The 21,087-nt window shown below is 34.6% G+C and overlaps 1 protein-coding gene across 4 annotated transcripts; it reads right to left on the bottom strand.

Moving 5' to 3' along the window:
* Positions 1-1,598: 1,598 nt before the first annotated feature.
* On the bottom strand, positions 1,599-7,893 carry LOC149265404 (uncharacterized). 4 transcript variants are annotated; one of them, XM_089429370.1, is made up of 13 exons: positions 7,554-7,893; positions 6,911-7,196; positions 6,528-6,810; positions 5,399-6,411; positions 5,185-5,210; positions 5,036-5,066; positions 4,180-4,267; positions 3,951-4,096; positions 3,663-3,707; positions 3,436-3,539; positions 3,184-3,344; positions 2,669-2,971; positions 1,599-2,418 (listed from the first exon to the last, which is right to left on the bottom strand). In XM_089429370.1, the coding sequence occupies exons 4-13, from the start codon at positions 6,202-6,204 to the stop codon at positions 1,981-1,983; spliced, it is 2,148 nt and encodes a 715-aa protein (XP_089285496.1). In that variant the 5' UTR covers positions 6,205-6,411; positions 6,528-6,810; positions 6,911-7,196; positions 7,554-7,893; the 3' UTR covers positions 1,599-1,980. The 4 variants fall into 4 exon arrangements, with proteins under 4 accessions (XP_089285496.1, XP_089285503.1, XP_089285499.1 ...); XM_089429377.1 differs by having other exon boundaries at positions 2,669-2,890; XM_089429373.1 differs by having other exon boundaries at positions 6,911-7,162.
* Between the last annotated feature and the right edge of the window lie 13,194 nt (positions 7,894-21,087).

Genomic DNA, 21,087 nt, shown 5'->3' with positions numbered 1-21,087 from the left:
AATTACTAATAATAAAGTTGAAAGATTGGTGTTGAACTAAATAAACTTAAAATTTTTGTAAGTGTTATTTCAAAATTCATAAAAGGCAACTTCATCATCTTCAATTGCACAAGAATGATGAGTTAAATTTGCTCTTGATTTAACTTGCTCATTATTACGATGATTTCAAAAAACAATTGAGTTCCCCAACTTATTCTTTATTCAATAATTTTATTATTCTAATAATTTCTTGAATCAATAACATTTGTGAAATAGATTCTAAGTACCTCCATAAAAATTATAGCAATGGAGTTCCAATCCTTAATGATGAGCTATGGTTTTGGCTATGTTGAAAAGAGAGGAGTGTATAAAGCTTGATACCATAAATTAAAATGAAAAAAAATGTTTTTAGGAGAAATGGCCCCATCTTTCTTCCCAAGGAAAAATTTCTTTAAGGGGCATATCAACGACTTCCCTCAACATCAACCTCCATTCTTTAATTCCATCATGGCTGTCAAAGTTTCATAAATATGGAATTGGTATTCAATTCTCCATTCAACCTTTATTCTTTAATTCGATCATCGTGCTCAAAGTTTCATAAATATGGAAATTTGGTACTCAATTATGGAAATTTGGTACTCAATTCTCCATTCTTCAAGAATAAGAAGGTTAGAGTATAAGAGACATGGCATGGCTCAATCTTTCTTATTCCATTAAGAAATTTCTAAAATGAACATATAGTGACTTCCCTTCACATCAACCTCCACCCTTTATTCCTACCATAGCACTCCACCCTTTATTCCTACCATAGCACTCAAAGTTTCAGCGCTTTGTAAATTCGGCATCCAATTCTTCACTCTCTCATTTCCCAAAGTCTGCTAATGTTCTCCGTGTGTGTTTCTTTAATTGTAATTATGAATACGTTATAGCACTCAAAGTTTCATTACTATTAAATTTGGCATCCAATTCTTTACTCTCTCTTTTCTCAAACTCTGCTAATGTTCTCCCTCCATGTGTTTCTTTAATTGTAATGTTCTCCCTCCATGTGTTTCTTTAATTGTAATTCTGAGTAGGGAATAGCATTGACATCTTTACTTACGATTCTTTAATTGTAATTCTGAGTAGGGAATAGCATTGACATCTTTACTTGCGATGCTCATTTCAATTGTTGTGTCATCATCAAAGAGGTGAATAAAACTATGTAACCTACAAAGAAATAGTAAAAAAAATCATAAATACCCATTACAATGTGATTATAACAACTCAAACCATATAATAAACTTACTTAAATTAAATATCTAAATCATAAACATCACATTTTCATATAAAATATCTTAAAACTGAAAACATCAATTTTCAAAATAACTATTTTCCTTCATGTCTCTCTATAAAATTTATTTTTATAAACCCCTCAACTCAAACACCTCAAATATTTTTCCGAAAATAAATAAATCCCTAATATTTAATAAGAATCCACCATTTTTAAATTACAAATAATTTTACATAATCTTTAATATTTAATAAATATACAACTATCTTAATGATCTTTAATATTTAATAAATATACAACTATCTTAATGCGGAACATGAAACCCTACTCATACAGGTTTGGGAGAAGGAACTCCAAAAATGCAATATATTCATGACTAAGGGCACAAGATACATTTTATAAATTAAAACTACTCGTTATGAAAATCAAAGACACCCTATTTAATGACATGGCTACACAGCAGCTGTTTGATTTCAACACTGGTTTTGCCTGAAACATCTAATACCACTATTCACTGCAGAAAATACATGAAATTTAGGCACCCGGGCAAGCAGCCGAATTATGGTCACGGTACGTTTAATTAAACATGGGATTACATCATATAACTACGATATAATAATAATAACAGGTTTGACGATGGAGAGACTTGAGGATGCTCCTCAAATGATAGAGAATACGACAACGAAAAATAGTAAGTTGGGAAAACAAGGATTCGCCTTCTTTTGGCGATTTCAGCGGTCTTTGACCCCGAATGAACGACCATCTCCAACCACTCCTTTCAAGGACTTCGAACGAACTGTATCTTTGGAAGAGCACAGTTCAGCTTTTGATTTCGTTGATAAATTTAAGCCCAAACCCAAGACTTGTCCACTTAAGCTGGCTTGAATGCTATGTAAATTCTGTCTCTGAGATGCAGACTTAGGAGCTGAAAGCTGAGTAGTACCCATAGACTGAGCACCTTGTAACTTGTGGAGCCAATCTGAAGGATGAGCTACAGTAATTTGAGCTTGGGGTGAGAATCCTGATGATGCTGCTGCCAACATTGAAGCAGATGACACATTAGTATAAAGTTTCCAAGGCCAACTTGATTGATGTTCAATGGAAGAAGAGAGTGGAGAGGAGAGGCCACTGCCTCCTTGTCCTTGCAATCCACCGTTGGGGCTGTATAGCTGGATAAGAGTAAGGGAAATTTCATCAGCCACTCCATGCTAGCGATTCCAAGCCATGGAAGCCACAGTAAAACGCTAAGAAGATTAATTCTAATTGACTATTATATATAACATTAGTAAAAATCATCAATTGGGAAATGATTTATTCTCTGTGAAAACAAAATATCAAAAACCTATATGGGATGAAATGAAGATTTTATAGTGATGGTTTGTGTTTACTGCAGGCATGAAGTATATAGTTGCACAATACCTTGTAATTAGCAAAGGACGGAGGACAAACTCTGCTCCATAGGCCCTGTTGTTCCAGCGTAAGGTGTATGCTGTCATCTTTAGGGTTGGGAAGAAGCCTCATTGGATTATGATTCAAGGTGCCATTGACTTGGATCTTCTCCGAATTTGGATGATGAACTTGATACCGGGGCAAAAATGTAATTGGCGTTTGTTTCCCTTGGCTGGAAAAGGTCTCTCTATCCTGCAATCCAGTGTACGGGCCCAATTGCCCATATGAGAACGGTGCTTCCAATTGAGTCTGCTGACTTGCATCTTCCGGCTTCTCAATATGTAGAAACAGTGAAGAAGATATGCACTTTTAATAATTTCGCAGGAAAGAGTTGTCTCCAAATTTCTGAACTACTAAAATGCTCACCCAACACAGTTTATCTCTTCTGATACTGGATTTAACGGGAGAAAGTAGAGAAATTTCAACACCATATGACACAAGAAGCTCAACCGACTTCAAATTAGAAGAAGCCTCGAAAAGCTTACCGTAGAAATGGCACAACGAGCTTTCTTCCAGTCGGGTTCGACAACGATGTTTGTGCTAGTTTTCACCTTTGACCCTCCTATCTTATTATCTCGTGAAACCGTAGTGTCAGGTACAGTTGGTGCAGAAATGCCAAGGCTGAGATCCAGATTTTGATCAATACCTGAATACGCGAGTTTAAAGTTATAAAGCTTGCAGAATGGCTGCTGCTCTCAGAGGTAATGATTAATTAAATAGCTAGTAGATATATATACTTGCAGTGTTGCCTTCTGTAAGAAGATCATTCTGATATACGCTAGGATCAAAATTGGTGACTGCCTCCCTTCCATTGCACCTGATAGCTGCCTGGTCATAGGCCCTGCAGTCCTTAAATTATGACAACTATGAGACATCACAACCATACTGTGAATAAAGCAGCTGTAACCAACCTCGACCAATTCAAACCACTAAAAAGGAATCGTTTCTGAAAATTATGGCATACCTTGCAGCTTCTATTTCATTGTCAAATAAGCCCAAGTAAATATACCTGCCAGTATAGTTTGGTTATAGTTAAGTGACAGAAAAAACGTGCCCATTTCATTTGCGAGTGTAGAGAATTAACCAACATGAATCAAAATGGAACAAGTGTTCGATTGTTCATTTTCAGTTCAACCTTTAAACTCTATGCATGAACGAAGCTTCAATATGTTAACCTATCTTCAACATAACAGTTATTCATAGAATCTTGAAAGCAGAACCCTAATAAACGATCTTTTAGTCATTTATTTACTTTTTCCCGAGAAATTGTCCCATCCTGGCTTCCCATCGGCCGCACTTGTGCAGTGTGACGCCTCTATACTTGGAGCTTCCTCGAGAGAAACCATTGCTTTGACGACGAAGTATATGCACGAATTCTTCTTTCGTGAGGTTGTTCAGCTGAAAGAAATAACCATGTCTTAACCATAACGAAAACTCGAAAAATCATAGACAGATAGTCAAAATGTTAGTTCTAACAGTACCTGTTTGAGGTCGTCCTCGTAGTCAGAGAGATTAAAGTTTATATCAGCATCTTGACCCCTGAACTTGATGGCCGCCCTATCGTATGCCCTGCACCAGTCATACAAACCCTCCAAGAATAAGACCACAACCACAAACAGCAATCCAAAAAATCTCAAACAGAAAGAGGACGTCATTAGATTCTAATATCGTAGCAGTCGATAAGGAATATGGGTTTGTGCATACAAAAGTGAAATGCAAAGCATATGTTGGAAGAGAATTACGAACTTAACAGTCGAGAAGGAATACGGGCTCTTGCAAACACCAGTATAGATTTAGCTTGAATAGAGGAATCTAATTTTTAAGTGTAAATTTTTTTACAAATGGATATTATTTAAATATTTTATAATTATTTAATTTTTAAAATTTCTGATTGAGGGTTTAATTTGGATGAGAGACTAATAAAATTACATGTTATATTATACTAAGTTGTAAAACAAACCTCTGAACCTAAAAAATGAAATGAAATGCAAAACATATGTTGAAAACGAATTAAGAACTTAAGAGTCCAGAAAGATACGGGTTTGTGCATACAAAAGTGAAATGCAAAGCATAAATGGGAAGAGAATTACGAACTTTCCCCATAATAAAATGTTTAGTTGGCATCTCTGGTAGTTTAAAAACAGTTACATTTTTCTGGCCTGCAATATTTGAAGTATAGGGCAAAACTTCAAAGTTCAAAGCGTGTGTGTATATCTATATACTTTGCGTTATAGAAGCAAACACAGTAAAAACACTTTAATTGATGAAATTAATAATTTAATACATATATTATATTGAATACGGAGAAAATGATAAAACGTTCAGAAAACCATTTACCTGGCAGCTGCATGAGCCGTGTCGAATCCACCTGCGGAAATTACAATAGAAGCATATTTCACAATTAAACATTCTATATAATAATATCTAAAGATTGCAGGAAACTTTCCGACCAAACGAAGAATAACTTCAGACTTCTTCAGACTTACCCAGATAAACTTGTTTTCCACAGTCCCTACAAAATCATGAATCAAAATGCCACAATCAATAAATACCAATTTATGCTCGATTCCTAAGAACAATATTATATTTCTAGAAAAGGTAGATTATACAATTTTTAGTTAACATATCTGTCAGGAGCTCAGCTTGTGCGAATAGAGTGACTTCAACATTATAAAATAATTTTGAAATACTGAAACTAACCAGATATGGGATTCCCATCGACCTGTGCGTCTGTAGAATGTCACGCCACGGTATTGAGAACTTCTTGATCTTGGCCCCCGTCTGCTCTTCTTTACTGGTTGGATGGGAACCGTCGGCGGATTTGGCGTCCCAGAGGAATCCGTTTGAGAAGACGCGAGATGATCACCCCAAAGCGAGCGGGAAAACTGGTTCACAGGACCGCGAATTTCTTCAAGTGGCAGCGAAGAAGCAGAGTCTGGGGCACGATTAACCACAGAAAACTGATGCGTAATGCAGGTATCCTGCTCGCTTTTACTATGTGTATTAATCTCTGAGGCAGCCGAAGTATTAACCGTCATAAAACAACCGAAGAGCTTGCTGCTTACTGTCTTTGATTGGCCGAGATTGTTAATGTCGTTGGAAGACCTGGAGCGGGATTCGATCGCCTGATTCGCGGAGTCCTCACATTCCAAGCTGAGGGAACCGTCATTTTTTCTTCTGTTGTTGATGGGAGGAGCATTGGCGACCGAGGAATTAGATGTCCCAGAGTCGTCCCGACAGTTTTCTGCCTTCCTAATGAACGAAAGCTCTCCAGTTCCCGACGTCCAAGGTTCGAGCTCTGATTTGGCGACTGCGACGGCTGGATTAATAGATGTTTCATCGCATACAGAACCGGACTCTTCCGCCTTGGATAATATTGCCTTTACCTCTTGCGGCAACCGAAGGAAATTAGGATTCACAGCCAACACATATTCATCCGGCGCCGCGGGAGTCAAATTGAGATCCCATTTGCTGCTTATTTCAGCAGGAGCTTCACAAGTGCTCATGGCTGAATTTTTTGTTTAATCCGCTGATAAAGGCTCTAAATGCCTGGCTTGCTGTATGGAAGGAAATGTTCAGGAGGCACACACATCGGCGCGATGATGCCTACTTTGCTAAGGAAATGTTAAAGCGGTTGATATCAAATAATAAGCTCTAAACTTTGTCCTTCAAAAGGGCATTTACCTAGGCGCTTGCTATAATCTGTCGATAGTCTGCCATTTTCACCAAAAATAGATGAGTAAATACCTCACAAAATGACCAAAACGCTAAGATTTAGAAGCTGACATCTGTAGCTTATAAGGAGTTAATTGAAGGAAAGGTCATGTACCTTTAAAGTCGGGCTTTCGGAAGCATGGTCATCCGAAATGTTTGGGGAAAAAAATACTTAATTCCTGTCGGAAGGGTTGCCGAAACCGCCAATGACAGCTGTGAAGTCCCCGGAGCGTATAGGGAAGTTTAAATGTCCGACAACAATCCGGACCCCTTGGTGAGCGACAACCCCAAGGCTTGTCAGGGGGTCTTGCATAAGCGCAACAGACTGGCTGGGACGACTAACTGCATCTTATCCTTGCACAGACTGCAAAGCTCAATGGTCCATAAAATGATGGTTCCTGAAGGTTCAAGTTCAAATCAGAAACCTTTAATCCATCTAAATTCAATATAAATATAAGAACGGAGTCAAGGACTGAACAAGAGTTTGCTTCGGCGCACCGGCTGTTAATCAAGCAGACTGCAGGATGTGATAAAGCTCCGGCAGAGCTTGGAGATCAAGTTATTTTGCAATCGCATAACAGCCGTTGGCTTTATGCAAGAACCGACTCTAACTAAAGGAATACTCTTCCGCAACCGTATCGGGTTCAAATAGGGCTTATGCCTTGAAATCTCCACCAATTCCGTGCTTCTGCCTCTAAGCCAAAACCAAGGTCTTCTTGCTTACGGTGCAGAATATTTGGAGGCCGCTATCTACATTCGTGAAGAGTTTTCAGCAATTCTACGGCTGCAACCTCAAGCATTCAAAATACTACCTTTTAAATCACACGGAAGCTTATTTACAGTAAATTCGCGTCAACATGAACATAATCTTTCTCAAATTTGCGGTAAATTTACGACAATACAACACGGAATGTCCCAATCGGTCGTCTTTTTCCACTTTCTGTATATTAAAACATATTATTTCCACGAAAACCCATCAAAGCACGGGTTTCGCTGAAAAAGGTTTCCTGTACTTCATAATTTATGCCAGAATAGGAACTCTCCTCCTGCCTCCTACCAATCTTTAGTTATTTACCCTTTATTGCACATCGACACTGACACTTTAATAAAAAAATCATTCAAAGGCTCAGAGAAAACTTACAGCAGTTCAATTTGAACGCCGAAACAACACTCTGCTCTCGCCCGGGTTCGAATCTCGCAAATTTCCATAACAATCTTTAACCGGCTCTTTTTCTTGGCAGCAAGAAAGGAACGACATCAGCCTTCTTCAGATCGAATACTCGCCCCGCTATGCCGCCTTCGCTGCCGTAGCAACATTAAAAGGACCGGCCGGAGCGTACAACCCCCTCCCTCAGGTTTCTGGAAGAAACGCATTTGGATCCAGAAAACCAAACCGGTTTGAAAGAGGGATAAAACAGCTCGTCAAAACCGCTTTTGAAAACAAGATATCTCCAGCGAAGCGGAACCATTAGATTCTTTGACATGCCCAGGGGTGTGTTTTATTCGCGTTCCTAATTGTTTTTCTAATGATTTTGTCCATACGCTGACGCCGTTAGCTGACGGCAAAAATATCGTCACAATTTCGACATGTCTATAAACGGCAATGGCAAGGATTGGCTTCCTTATCCAAAAATGGAAAAACCTAAAATAAAATGTTATTTTTGGTTAAAAGTACCCTGCCTTGGAGAAAGTTTTAAACATATATTTCTATCAATTAATTTAAAAATCAGCGTGTGGCATCTACACGTATTGGATTGATCACAAAATTATTAATGTGATTAAAAATATATATATATAACCTTGGACGGTGCAAAAGCTTTTAGTCTTTTTAAGACCAAATGCATGGAGCGCGGGCCTCGGTTGGTTGATAAAGTAGGTTTCTTGATGGAGACATAGATTTTAGGTTTGGATTTAGCGTTGAGCCCTGAACAAAGATTTAGTCCTAAAGCTTATTTAAAAATAAAATATAAAAAATTAGTAAGAGGCGATCAAAAGTGGTGTTTGGAATTGATTTGCAGTAGTTTTACATATGTTCTGAATAGATTATGTTGATTATGTTTTTAATAGTTCGAGAGATTTTACATAATGATAAATATTTTCCATATTGTGATAAAATTTATATGAAAAATAAATATTATATTATTAATATTTTATTATATCGAAGGTTATATTAAATGTAAATATTAATTTAAATATAAATAATAATATTTATTGTGAAGTTTCAAGGGTTAGTTTAGTTGGTTGAGTTTTTGTTGCTAAGTACCTTGCTAGTTAGAAGGTTATGAGTCAAGTCAGGCTAGGCCATCAAATTGATCTGCCAATATTTTTTAGAAAAAAGAAAAATTATATTTATTGTGAAAAAAAATTATATTAAATAAGATTTTTGTAGTTAAAGGAGATTTGCAATAATGAAATAAACTTTATACATTATAATGAGATTTGTTTGAAAAGTAGATAGTAATATGTGGATTTACATGAAAAATAGATTATAAAATAGTGTTATTAAGGTTGATATTATGAAACTTTTTTTAATATCATCATTATATATTAATATCATGATTTTTTTTTTCAAAGATAATGAAATTTTAGTATAATGTTATTATGAATAATATATTTAAGCTAGAATTTATTTTAATAAATAATAATTAGATTGTGTTAGATTGCATGTTAACATGAAAAAATTAATATAATGTAAATATGAATAAGATAGTTAAAAGTACGTCATCTTTTATGATAAATGATCATATTTACTTTTTAACATTGTAAATGAGAATATGGGTCTTATTTCAATATTATTAATATAGTTGAGTGTAATATTCTCTTTTCTCAATGTAGTCAAAATGGACGTGGTATGGACGGAATCCACCCATGGTATTTACAGTGGTGTGTACCCATGATATCTGCCCAGGATATTTTCCTTCATTTTTCAAGGGGAAACAATAAAATAATTTTTCCAGAGAGTCCATCACACGGGGGGCTTCACTCAATGAGCCTCTAACATAGCACATGGGTTCATGGCATACTAAACAATACCCTTAATTTGACTACATATTGGAAAATACTTCTAAAAATCACATTATCTAACCCCCTACCAATATTAATCCAATACACCTTCCCAATTAAAAAAGCTCCTACTTTCACTAGATATTGTAGGTATCCATTGTCTCATTAGCATTTTTTATACCCCTTTATATTTTTTCATTCACTTTGAGCTCCATTTTTTATACTTGCCAATATAAAAACCCTTTACCCCCTATTATATGCTCAATATATTATTTCATTTTTTTCCTCAATACGTATCCCCCAATATGAACCCACGTGGTATGATATTGCTCCGCTAGTGAAGCCCCCATGGTCCATCAAGCCTATAAAAGGGGATATGAGCTAGGCATTGGGATCATCTAGAGTTTGGCTATCTTGTTGTGTGTTTGTTGAGAACTCGACGAGGCCAGTTCTAGTTTGATCCCATGACGAAAACCCGGTGAAGACTTTTGTTGGTGGATCCATCCAAGGTTCACATTTGTGCTTCAGTGTCTTTTTTTCTTGTACATTGAGCAGTTGTGTATGCCGAGGCAAGGGCTCCATTATTTTACTTGTATTTGAGCATGTCTCGTTTTCTAAGTATTAATTGAAATAAGGGCTGCATTTTTCTAGATCCCTTCATGTTCAGCGTTTTGGTCGAATTTCTAAATGTGCTAGATCTGTTGATTATTTCATTGTCTGGGATCTTATAGTGGTATCAGAGTTATGCATCTTGCCATCCTGATGGTTTATCGCAAAATAATTTAGAGACTAGTTTTCGGTGATCTGCCATAATCACCCTAGCTAGTAATCTATCAATTTCGGTGGCTTATTCATATCCACCCTAGTTGATATTTATAGAAATATTGCCATATCCATCAAATAGCTTAACGTGAAGATTTTTGCAGGCTTACGAGGCAGATATATTTATCAATGGCTGAGATCTATTTCCCTTTCAAGAATCAAGCTTATTTTAAGTCCACGAGATTGAAGTTTGTGGAGGTCGATTTCTACTAGATCTGAGAACTACCAGTACCATCATAACGTAAGGTTGAAGAAGTTGTTGCAATGATCTTTGAGGTCACATTTATAATTGGTTTTTTTGCAATTTACAAGGAAAATACATCTGGTGCGAAGTCAATCTTTACATAGGTGGAAGGACCATAGGGAGCACGCCAGGGCCATCCAAGCAATTGCCAGTGCATCAATGTTAAGGCCATGTGGTCAGCACTCAGTGCGCAAGCAGGGATCAGGGAAGCCATACTCTTCACGCACGAGCCATATAACTGATAAAATAGGGGGGGGCGCATCACATCAATTCTATGGAGGGATGATTTTTGTTGTTTGATAACAAGTCATAGTTATTCAACATTGTGCATTGAATTTGTGTGGGGCTTTATCACATTAGGTTCAATGTATGGGTTGCGAACCCCACATGTCACATTGGTCCATTCATATGCTTGAGGTGTCGAGGGGTGAACGACATTTGTAGATCTGACCAGTCACAGAGTAGCCGAGTGATGTAGGTATAACAATTATGTGGAAGATCCTTGCTCCCATCTTGCTCCAAATTTGAAACAAAAATAAGACTTATTGGTTTGATCTTTCTGATACAAAGATGTTTTTCCAAGATTTTTTTTTTAAACAAATTTTACTCACAAATTGGAATGACTCAGTAAGAGATCCCCAGAATATTTTGGAAGCTCTGAAAGGTTCTACCACTCTTCCCTATAACAACCATAGTAGTTACACCAGGAGGAACTTGCAACTATCTTTGAAAATTGGATGAGATCTTCCACATTATCATAGCTCTCATGTGACCAAAAGTGCACTAGATCATGGAGCATCACACCAGAGAGTGTATGTCCATTGTGCATTGATGAGGATAGGGTGGACAAACAATGTAGAGAAGAATTGGACAGATTGAACAATCAGAATCCATGATCGCAGGTGAAGGATGACTGATAGAGTTTCATTGCACCTTGTTGAAGATTGGGGAGGGTCAAGACAGAACTGTAGCAGAGATTCAGAAAGTTGACTTAATCCTCTCCAGAACGAAGAGCACAGAAGATCATCAGATTTGAGAGTTTGAATTTCAAATGTTAAAGAAGATCTAAGGGTTACAAATCTTTAAGCAAGTCATTGCTTCCTACCAAAATTGATGATGTCGTTGTAACCTGTTGTCCTATTCATCGATAAGAGTGTCGCCAACATCAGTTGTCCACAGGCACACTGTACATGGTTCTTGGTTCATTGAAAACGTTGGCAGAATGTTAGTAATGGAACTCTTGATGCTCATAAAGGGTTTCAGAGGGTCTCCAACATTGTAAAACTCTTAATAGGTCAAGTACTACCTTAGCCAAACTCTGCTTGCGATTTCCAGACTTATAGGGTCAAAGTGAACCCGGTACCAAGAGAGGAATTTATTAAATTTACTCAATGGGGTTGCATTAGAGTAATTATCTGAATTGTGAAGAATCTACCCAAGTTCTATCAAGGACTGCACGAATTTATCAGAGGCCAAGTATTTGTTGGTAGCAAAATAATTTATCAAGGAGGTCGAGTTAGGTTTTGTAATTTTCTCATTGATATGTTCTAGGGTTATGCCTCTAATATTCTCTTGTAACCTTGAAGAATCATATTTAATAAGCTCATATTTCACACCATGAATTTGGAAATCTTTATTTCTTAATAGAAGTACCTCAATGAAGTGCATGCAATCTATTTGATTGACAAATTGTTGTATGCATCAACTTGGCACTAGCCTTGGCATCAACTTGGTATATTTGAAATTTTTTCCTCATCAAGGGTTGAACTCTCTCATAATCCCGAGGACGAAGTTAAGGCTTAATTATCAACACCAAGGTGAAGTCAAAATTTCCCTTATCTTTAGCAACCTTATTGAGTTGTCCTGTGCAAACATTGTGGGTTGAATCTACTCACACTTACAGCCAAGGATCAAATATTGAACAATCTTTTAATCATCCCAGACCAAGGTTTCCTTAAAAAGGAGTCACCTATAGCTGCTTTCATTCTTTGTTTTATATTGAAATATGGGCAACGTGTATGTATCAGAAATTCGTCTACACCAGTTATTGTTACATAGGGTTATTATTTTCTCCACTATTCAATTTCCTTATGGATGTTGAAGATTTATCATTTGTTTTCCTTCGAGCCTAGTATAGATTGATTTCTCAAAGGGGTGTAAATTAATTGAAGAAATTTGAGGTGATAGGAGGAAGAATAATTATTGAGGTCCATAGATGCCAAACCATAATGTCATCATTCTACTTTTGTAATCACTATGAGAATCAACATAGTAATACACCAGTTGATTCTCTAGGCTACAATACTTATGTGGGTAAAAAATGGAAACAACTTACATATCAAAAGCAAGAGAAAACCAATGGGCCTTTCTCTTGGAAGGTCCATGTTATCCTTCAACAATCAAAGGTTATCTAAAAGAAAGATATAAAAGGCAAGTGTCTCTTCACACTTGGATCTAAATTGCAACAAAGGAAGTCAGTCATTTACCTTTGTAAGTTGGAGGAATTATACATGTGTATATCTAAGGCAAGGTAGCCAGAATGGAGGAAATCAGTCAAGCTCTCAAACCATCCATGCTTGCATTGATACAACCCAAACTTTGGGATCATCCTTGTGAATAATTTAGGCTCACAGTTGCCTCTTGTCTCAGTGGGATCATAGCTTTAACATCACCTATACCACCTTACAATAGTGATCTCATGAGGGAGATATTTTCGTTGATAGTGGAAACCCTTCAAGCGTTGAACAATATAATGCTTCCTACTTTTCTGAAGTGACACAAAATTTTAGAACTCATGGCATAGTTCAACTTTGGCACCTTTATGTTGAATTTGGAATGTGATGAATTAATCTTTCAATTGTTCGAGACCTTTTACACTGGCATTACATCAGCTCATTATGACCATGCTAAAACAAACATGCAAAAGATTGTGACCTTTTTCTTAGAAGGAGATGCCGACATCTGCAAGAAACTAAGATCCAAATTGTTGACAATTTGGAGAAAGGAACTACTTGTATCACCAGTTTCCTATGATCTAGTTGAAAAATTGGTCATGCAAAATATAAAATTTCTCAGAAGGTTGTTGAATAAGAAGGAGCAAAAGAGGATTGATGGAGGAGGTAAGAAGAAAGGAAATAAAACCTATAGCATGAATGAACTAATAAAGATAAGACTATGCTTCATCTACAAGGCATCTTGGGCACCTAACCATTCATGCTCAAGTGATAGGAAGGAGGAAACAAGGGAAAAACAGTTAGATACTCATTCAGATCATGAGGATTCATTTATAGTTGGGTTCATTAGTTTTCAAGAGAGCACCCATAAAGGATCTTAGCCATGAAGTACACATGTTGAGCATCAACACCATGATTCGAAGAGACTTACAGGACAAGCCAATGATAATCAACCAGCTTGACAAGAACTTAAGAATAAATGAGGGAAGGAAGAAGAAAATTCATCCTTACAGTGTGGTAGACTATTGTATAGCTAAGTCCATAGATCTCCAGGAGGACATCCATGAGGAATATGAGAAATCAAGTGTAGTTAGTAGTCCACCATTGCATCCATGTTTGACAACCAGAGAGAATGAACAACAAATTATCCCCACAGGTGCAGAAGGCTAGGGAGAAGACATTCAAGGAAACTTGAGTGAGGAGACAACAATAGTGAACCAACATGATGAGCATGATCACGAGGGGGAGCATGATAAACATAGTGTGCAGGATGAAACATTCCCAGAGATTCGTTCAAAGGCTCATGTTGGAGTTGTGATAGTTGGGCATCTAGCGCAAACATATATAGAGACATTCAACAGGGCACCAAAATGGCCAATAGAGGACATTTGGGAAAAGATCAAGCATTTCAAGACATATCTTATGATTTTGAAGCAAAGAGACTGCATAGACCTAGACACTATTTTACAGGAGGACAAAAAAGTTAAGGATCTCATAGGGTTATGTGTCGAGTTAGTAGCCAAGTTGTCTAGCATAGAGGAGCATCTCAAGTCCCTCACAAGGCATCAAGATTAGTACAATTGGGAGTTCCAGAGTAGTCCTCTACATGAGTACATAGATAGGTCTTGCAGCACTACCAACACACCTTTATGAAATAAGGTGAGCAGGGAAGAGCTCTCCAAAAGGATCATGCTGAGTGATCGAGTGAAGCAGCATAAGTTGAGTATCGAGAAGTATCATCATCATCGACTTGTTCCATGTGCAGGCATTCATGCATTAGATCCTTCCCACGGGATGGATTGGCAAGAGATTATGAGTTGGAACTCTATTAATGGGATGATTCATAGGAGGATACTCTTAGCCAAGGGTATATTGTAGCTTGTGTTTTCAGGCACAGACAGTGATGGAGGGTCGAGATGATATTATAACCCATAGGTCCCAGGACTTAGGTGGCATTGGGATCCAAGTGGATCTATTGAGGGCAAGATTGGACAAAGGATTGTTTAGGATCCAAGTATCGAAGAATCTTTACCATGGAGGCATGGGATAACACACTTGTTTGTATGGGATCCCGGTATCAATGTATAGATGCTTCTATTGTGTATGAAAATGGATTTCTTGAGGGAAAGCAATCTTTAGACAAGAGGATTTGTAATATTCCCTTTTCTCGATGTAGTCAAAATGGATGGAATCCACCCAAGGTATTTACCGTGGTATGTGCCCATGATATCTTCCCATGATATTTCCTTCATTTTTTGAGGGAAAAAATAAAATAAGGTTTCTAGAGAGTCCATATGGCCTATAAAAGGAGATAGGAGCTAGGCATTGGGATCATTCATAGTTTGTCTATCTTGTTGTGTGTTTGTTGAGAACTTGGAGAAGCCAGTTCTAGTTTGATCCTAGTACGAAAAACTCGTGGAGAATTATTTTGGTGGATCCATTCAAGGTTCACATTTGTGCTTCAATGTCTTTTTTTTCTTGTGCATTGAGCAGTCGTGTATGTCAAGGTAGGGGCTCCATTATTTTGCTTGTATTTGGGCATGTCTCATTTTCTAAGTATTAATTGAAATAAGGGTTGCACTTTTCTAGATCCCTTTGTGTTCAGTGTTTTGGTTAAAAGTATTTTTATTAGAATGCCTAAATATATCACATTTGTTGATTATTTCATTATGTGAAATCTTACATCGAAAATATAAAACCTTAATATGATAAATATCTAGAAAATATGCAAGTAAAATTAATGTGTAAATTTATATAAATAATAAAAATACTATACTTGAAATTATATGAACATAAATCCATTTAACCTTAGATTTATCAAAAAAAAGATATTATTCTTTTATGTGTCAATATTTTCTTAAAATTCACATTAAAAAAAATGTGCCCATGGATTTACATGTAAATTGACCTATTAAGACATTAATAAATAAAAAAGTTTTAAAAATTTAAAAAAATTAATGATGGTGATTAATAAATCATCATTTATGAAATAAGTTTACTAAATTTACTATCATGATTATATCTTTAAAAAGAGGATATTAGACTATTGGATAATAATAATAAAAATATAGATTTTTATAATTCTTATTAAATATATTACCAAATAATATATAAAACTTATAAATTATATATATTTTTATAAATATTATAATATGTGTCCAAATTAAATTTCATTTAAGATATTAAATCTTAATAAAGTAAAGAATTATTTGGATTATTTATGTATTCAAAAAAAATATTTAAATGGGCATTCTAAAATAAATAATATATAATATTAAGTAATATATATATATATATATATATATATATATATATATAATAATTTAAAAAATGCTTAAACATGGCTAGTTGTTAGATATTTTTATCTTAATTATTAAATGTTTGTCTTTTTTCTAGCAATTATATGATATAATTTTGGAGGAGATTGTGATTCATTGTTATTTCAAGTGTGTATTTGGATGTATAAAAATCCCCTTAATACTCATATTTTGCACATTGCATTACAAAATTCAAACTTACAATTTAAAAAACATCCTGATATATTGAAAATCCCCTTGAACACCCCTTGAACACTCAGATTCTACCTATTGCATTGCACAACTCAAAAATACAATTTAAAAAAAATCCCGATATATATACAAACACGTTAGAATGTCTATCATAATTTATTTGTGAAACCAATGATGGAGTCAATAAGTGACTCATCACTATTATTAATAGAAAACCACACCACATAGAATAAAATAGATTTTAATTCTTACCAAATGCATTTGAATCTTAAGTTATTAACATATTTCCTTACTTTATTTTTAAAATAAAAATCTCTTAAAAAAATTAATTATATTTAATTAATACAACAATACCAACTACTATAATATAATATATTATAGTATATTATATTATATTATATTGTATTACATTACATTATATTATATTATATTATATTGTAGTATATTATATTATATTTAATTTTATATTAATATAATATAAAATTATTATATTTTATAAAGTAAAATAATACCAACTACTTTTATTTTTAAATACATAAAAAGATATAATTGGAAACATAATGTCACATTCAACAACCATTTCTTCTCTGATAGGTTTGCCACATTCTACATAATTCCAAAAAAGGCTTGGCTCTAAATAACCCACGTTGAGAAAATACCTAGTCATGTCAAAGTTGTTCATAATGCCTTTTGATTTACTTGGGTTTCATGCTTTTTCTTTTTAATGTATCTTTATAAGATGACAATATCTACTGCTTCATCCTCCTAGCACAATATGTCATATAATTTCACTATCAATCATTTATTTAAAATGTTATCATGGTGGAGTGTTCCCATCCAGGAGAAAGCACCCACTCTCATTCAATCTTGAGTGGACTTGTCCCACTGGTAATTATGCAACTAGTACTAGTTATGTAGATAACTACAAACATCTGTATATACCAATTATAAGGAGTCATTTGTGTCCTTTAATATGCCACCTCAATTTCCACAAGAGATTGCCTTTATTTTCTAAGGGAAGAGTAGCTTAGTTTAAATGCTCATGTCATATGGAGGACTATATTTCAACTAACTATTTTATGTGTGCAGAAGGTAGGTGAATGCATAATCCTCTTTATTTAAAGATTTTGCTGAGTTGTAATATACCAATGGAATTGTCCAAGATAGCAAATGAATTATTTGGTGTATATTTATGTACAATAGAATAATGTAGGAAAAGTGTTTTAGCATCAGGGTTTATCGTATCATGGCTTTTCCTTATAACACTACTTTTGTGTTTTGCAGAAGCAAGCTTGGCAGTACAACAATGGATATTTGGAGTACAATCACAATATTAATATTTAAACCTACAACATGAATAATAATAATAATATGGTTAGGTTGTGGCTTGTTTTTTAAATAAAATGCATGATGTATACTTTTTTTTTTTCGTTTTAAAAGGGTCAAGTGCCAAACATAACAAACTATCACATATTATATTCTAAATATTTTCATATAGAGTGTAGATATTTTCATATAGATTAGGGCAACTATTAAAAAAAAATTATATATATATATATATATATATAATTTTTTTTAAATAGTTGCCATAATTTATATGAAAATATCTACCATCTTTATAAAAAGATTTTTTTATATCTTTTTATATAGATTGTAGATATTTTCATATAGATTATAGATATTTTCATATAGATTATAGCAACTATTAAAATGAAAAATTATATATATAGTTGCCAATATTAAAAAGAAAAATTATATATATATAGATAGTTGCCATAATCTATATGAAAATATCTACAATCTATATGAAAATATTTACAATATAATATGTGATAGTTTGTTATGTTTGGCACTTAACCCTTTTAAAACGAAAAAGAAAATTATACATCATGCATTTTATTTAAAAAACAAACCATAACCTAGCCCTATATATATATATATATATAAAATAATCAAGTTGTACATAATCTTATACCTTAATAGAAATTCTTTTGATGTAAAAGGTAAAGATCAAACATTTCAATCACCATAAAACAAGTTGCTTACACGATGAGATTTGGATTAAGAGGTGATTCATCATTGTCCTTGAGTATAGGCATTTAAGAATGATTGGTCACTTCAACTTTTCAACTTTTGGAATAATGGGTCTCATTTATCGTTTCCCTAACTAGTACTCTAGTACTTTTGGGTAATTTTTGTTTTTGAAATAGGAATGGTAATTTTTTTATATTTATCATTTTTATGTTTTAAGAGAGGATTATAACATTATTAAAAATAGTCTAATTATTGTTTTTGAAATAGGAATGGTAATTTTTTTATATTTATCATTTTTATGTTTTAAGAGAGGATTATAACATTATTAAAAATAGTCTAATTATTTTTATTATTGTTAAATATAAATTGATGTTGATGTTTATAAGCTATAAAGAAAAAGAAAAAAATTAAGAATATGATTTGGTATAATAAAAAATAATATTTGATTGACAAAATAAGTTATAGAAATCTAATATTGTGTGATTATTTTTTATTTCTTATGGGGATTTGTCGATTATATGTACACATCTCACATATAATAGAGTGATTAATTTATGTATTTAGACAATGCTCGTAAGTCAATTTGACAATATTGTAACTATAGTTAAGAGTTGAAGGAGTCAAACTTAACCACTAGTAGTTTATCAAGTTGTGTTATAACCGAGCCACTAGGAGGAAAAGGAGTTTCATTCTATTCGAGTGCATTTTGTTTGATAGCTTAGCAGAGTAGCTAAGAGTGTAGAGAGAGAGAGAGAGAAAATATAAAAGGTGTGTGCACTATGTCAGCCCATAGGTCGTAGGTCTCACTTCACTGTGCTCGCATCCATTTTCATTCAGAAAAAGATAGAGAAAAGCAACCTCACCTCCCAACTTGATTTTCTCCCATAAGGATTTCTTATGTCATATCTTGTGTTATTATGGTTATGAGTGGTTGTATTTATGGATGTTCTCTATTTTTTGTACTTCATATATTGCATGAGTAAGCATAACACAATAGTTATAAAATCCATAAATCTAAGGAAAAATTAACCCTGATAGTGCAGATTTTAAATTTTCATTATATCTTCTTAGATCTGTTGTGACGAACTTTCTAGTGGAATATCCACAAAAATTTATGCATCATATTGGTATCAGAGAAGATTTCTTGGGGTATATTATGGCTAGTTGTAGGGGATCCATTTCAACGAAGTTGAAAGTCATAAAACCCCAACCATGTTTGATGAACCTATTAATAACCCGCAAGATCCCACAAAGGAGAGGATTGTGTGGCTGGAAGCACAAGTCATAGATATAAACTATAATGTGAGCCTCCTCATGGTAGCCGTAACCAATAATTATAGGCTACTCGAAGAAGTTGGAGGTTCTAACATAGAGGTCAAATAAGAGGGGAGAGGATCAGGAAGAACCAAAGGTGGTGTAAAAGTTAATAGAAATCTATTACTAGTGATGAAATCGAATTGAAATCAAGAAATTACAAATTTCCTCTACTATTCTGCGGAATGGAAATCACAATTTAGAAGCACGTGCAATGACATGCAACCATCAAAACCAAAAGAACACGATGATTTTACAAGGGAACCCAACTAGGAAAAGCACGTTTGTTGCTTTTTTTAGTAATCATATGAGAATGAGAAACTATTACAATGTCTTGCTTCAAATCATAAGCACACCCTGCATTGTAAACATGTTCCCTTTCTTACTCTCCTTCTCTGGCCAATACTTAGCTAATTCAAGGCTCCAACTTGTTATTGTTTCCTTGCGCAATCCTTGAGGAAATTATCTCCTAAAAGATAGGAATTTCCTCTTGTTTATTTGCGCAATTCCCAAGGAATGATTCACCTACATAACTTCCAATCATGTACACTCAACTAGTATACAACTGATAATTACAATGTGCCTTTTCCTCCACTCCAACTAGGAAATTCAAATTCCATGCATGTCTAGGTTGTTTTTAGCCGATTGACTAGTTTAACTTAGAGATCACCAAGTTAACAAGAGTTCTACTACTCATTTGACCTTCAAATGACTGAAGTAGGGACTTGAGCTTAGTTAACCGAGTCAAATTGAAAATAACTGAACTAGATTGCTAAATTTTAGCAATCACTACAACGACAACTATATTTCTAACCTATAACTCAAATTTACTGAGTAAACTAGTAGATAGGGCCATGTCACTCTAGCTAACTACAATCCAAGTCATCATGCTAATGTGGAAAATCGAATTACTATATTTGACTGAGGCACAAGTCAAATGTAGCCTTTCTTGATACAATTTCTAACACTCCCTCTTAGCAAGAAATGGATTTTGCACCACCCCTGTCCTGCACTTAGGGAATTCAAATTTTCCTCTTGACAATGCCTTTGTCAAGATATCTGCATCTTGCTCCTTAGTAGGAATGTACTATAGCATCATAATTCTCCTCTACACATAATCCTGCAAGTGATGGTACCTAATATCAATGTGCTTGGACCTGTCATGAAATACTAGATTCTCAAGGAGTTTGATACAACTCCTATTATCATAATAAATAACTATTGGATCCATCTCCTAACTGGAAAGGCCCACAAGTTTTTTCCTCATCCATATGGCATCATATGTTGATTGACATG

The sequence above is a fragment of the Pinus tabuliformis genome, chromosome 6 (assembly GCF_031772625.1).
Source record: "Pinus tabuliformis cultivar Carrire ecotype Pingquan chromosome 6, CPIR1, whole genome shotgun sequence".
Taxonomy (NCBI): domain Eukaryota; kingdom Viridiplantae; phylum Streptophyta; class Pinopsida; order Pinales; family Pinaceae; genus Pinus; species Pinus tabuliformis.
The sequence above is the reverse complement of the archived record's forward strand: the minus strand, read 5'-3'. Positions and strand labels throughout refer to the sequence as shown.

Excerpts from the sequence above, each read along its gene's own strand:
- LOC149265404 (XM_089429370.1), bottom strand. The coding sequence starts at position 6,204 with ATGAGCACTTGTGAAGCTCCTGCTGAAATAAGCAGCAAATGGGATCTC. Across the intron at positions 5,211-5,398 it reads CGATGGGAATCCCATATCTG|GGACTGTGGAAAACAAGTTT; the intron begins GTTAGTTTCAGT and ends ATGATTTTGTAG. Across the intron at positions 3,540-3,662 it reads AATGAAATAGAAGCTGCAAG|GGCCTATGACCAGGCAGCTA; the intron begins GTATGCCATAAT and ends TAAGGACTGCAG.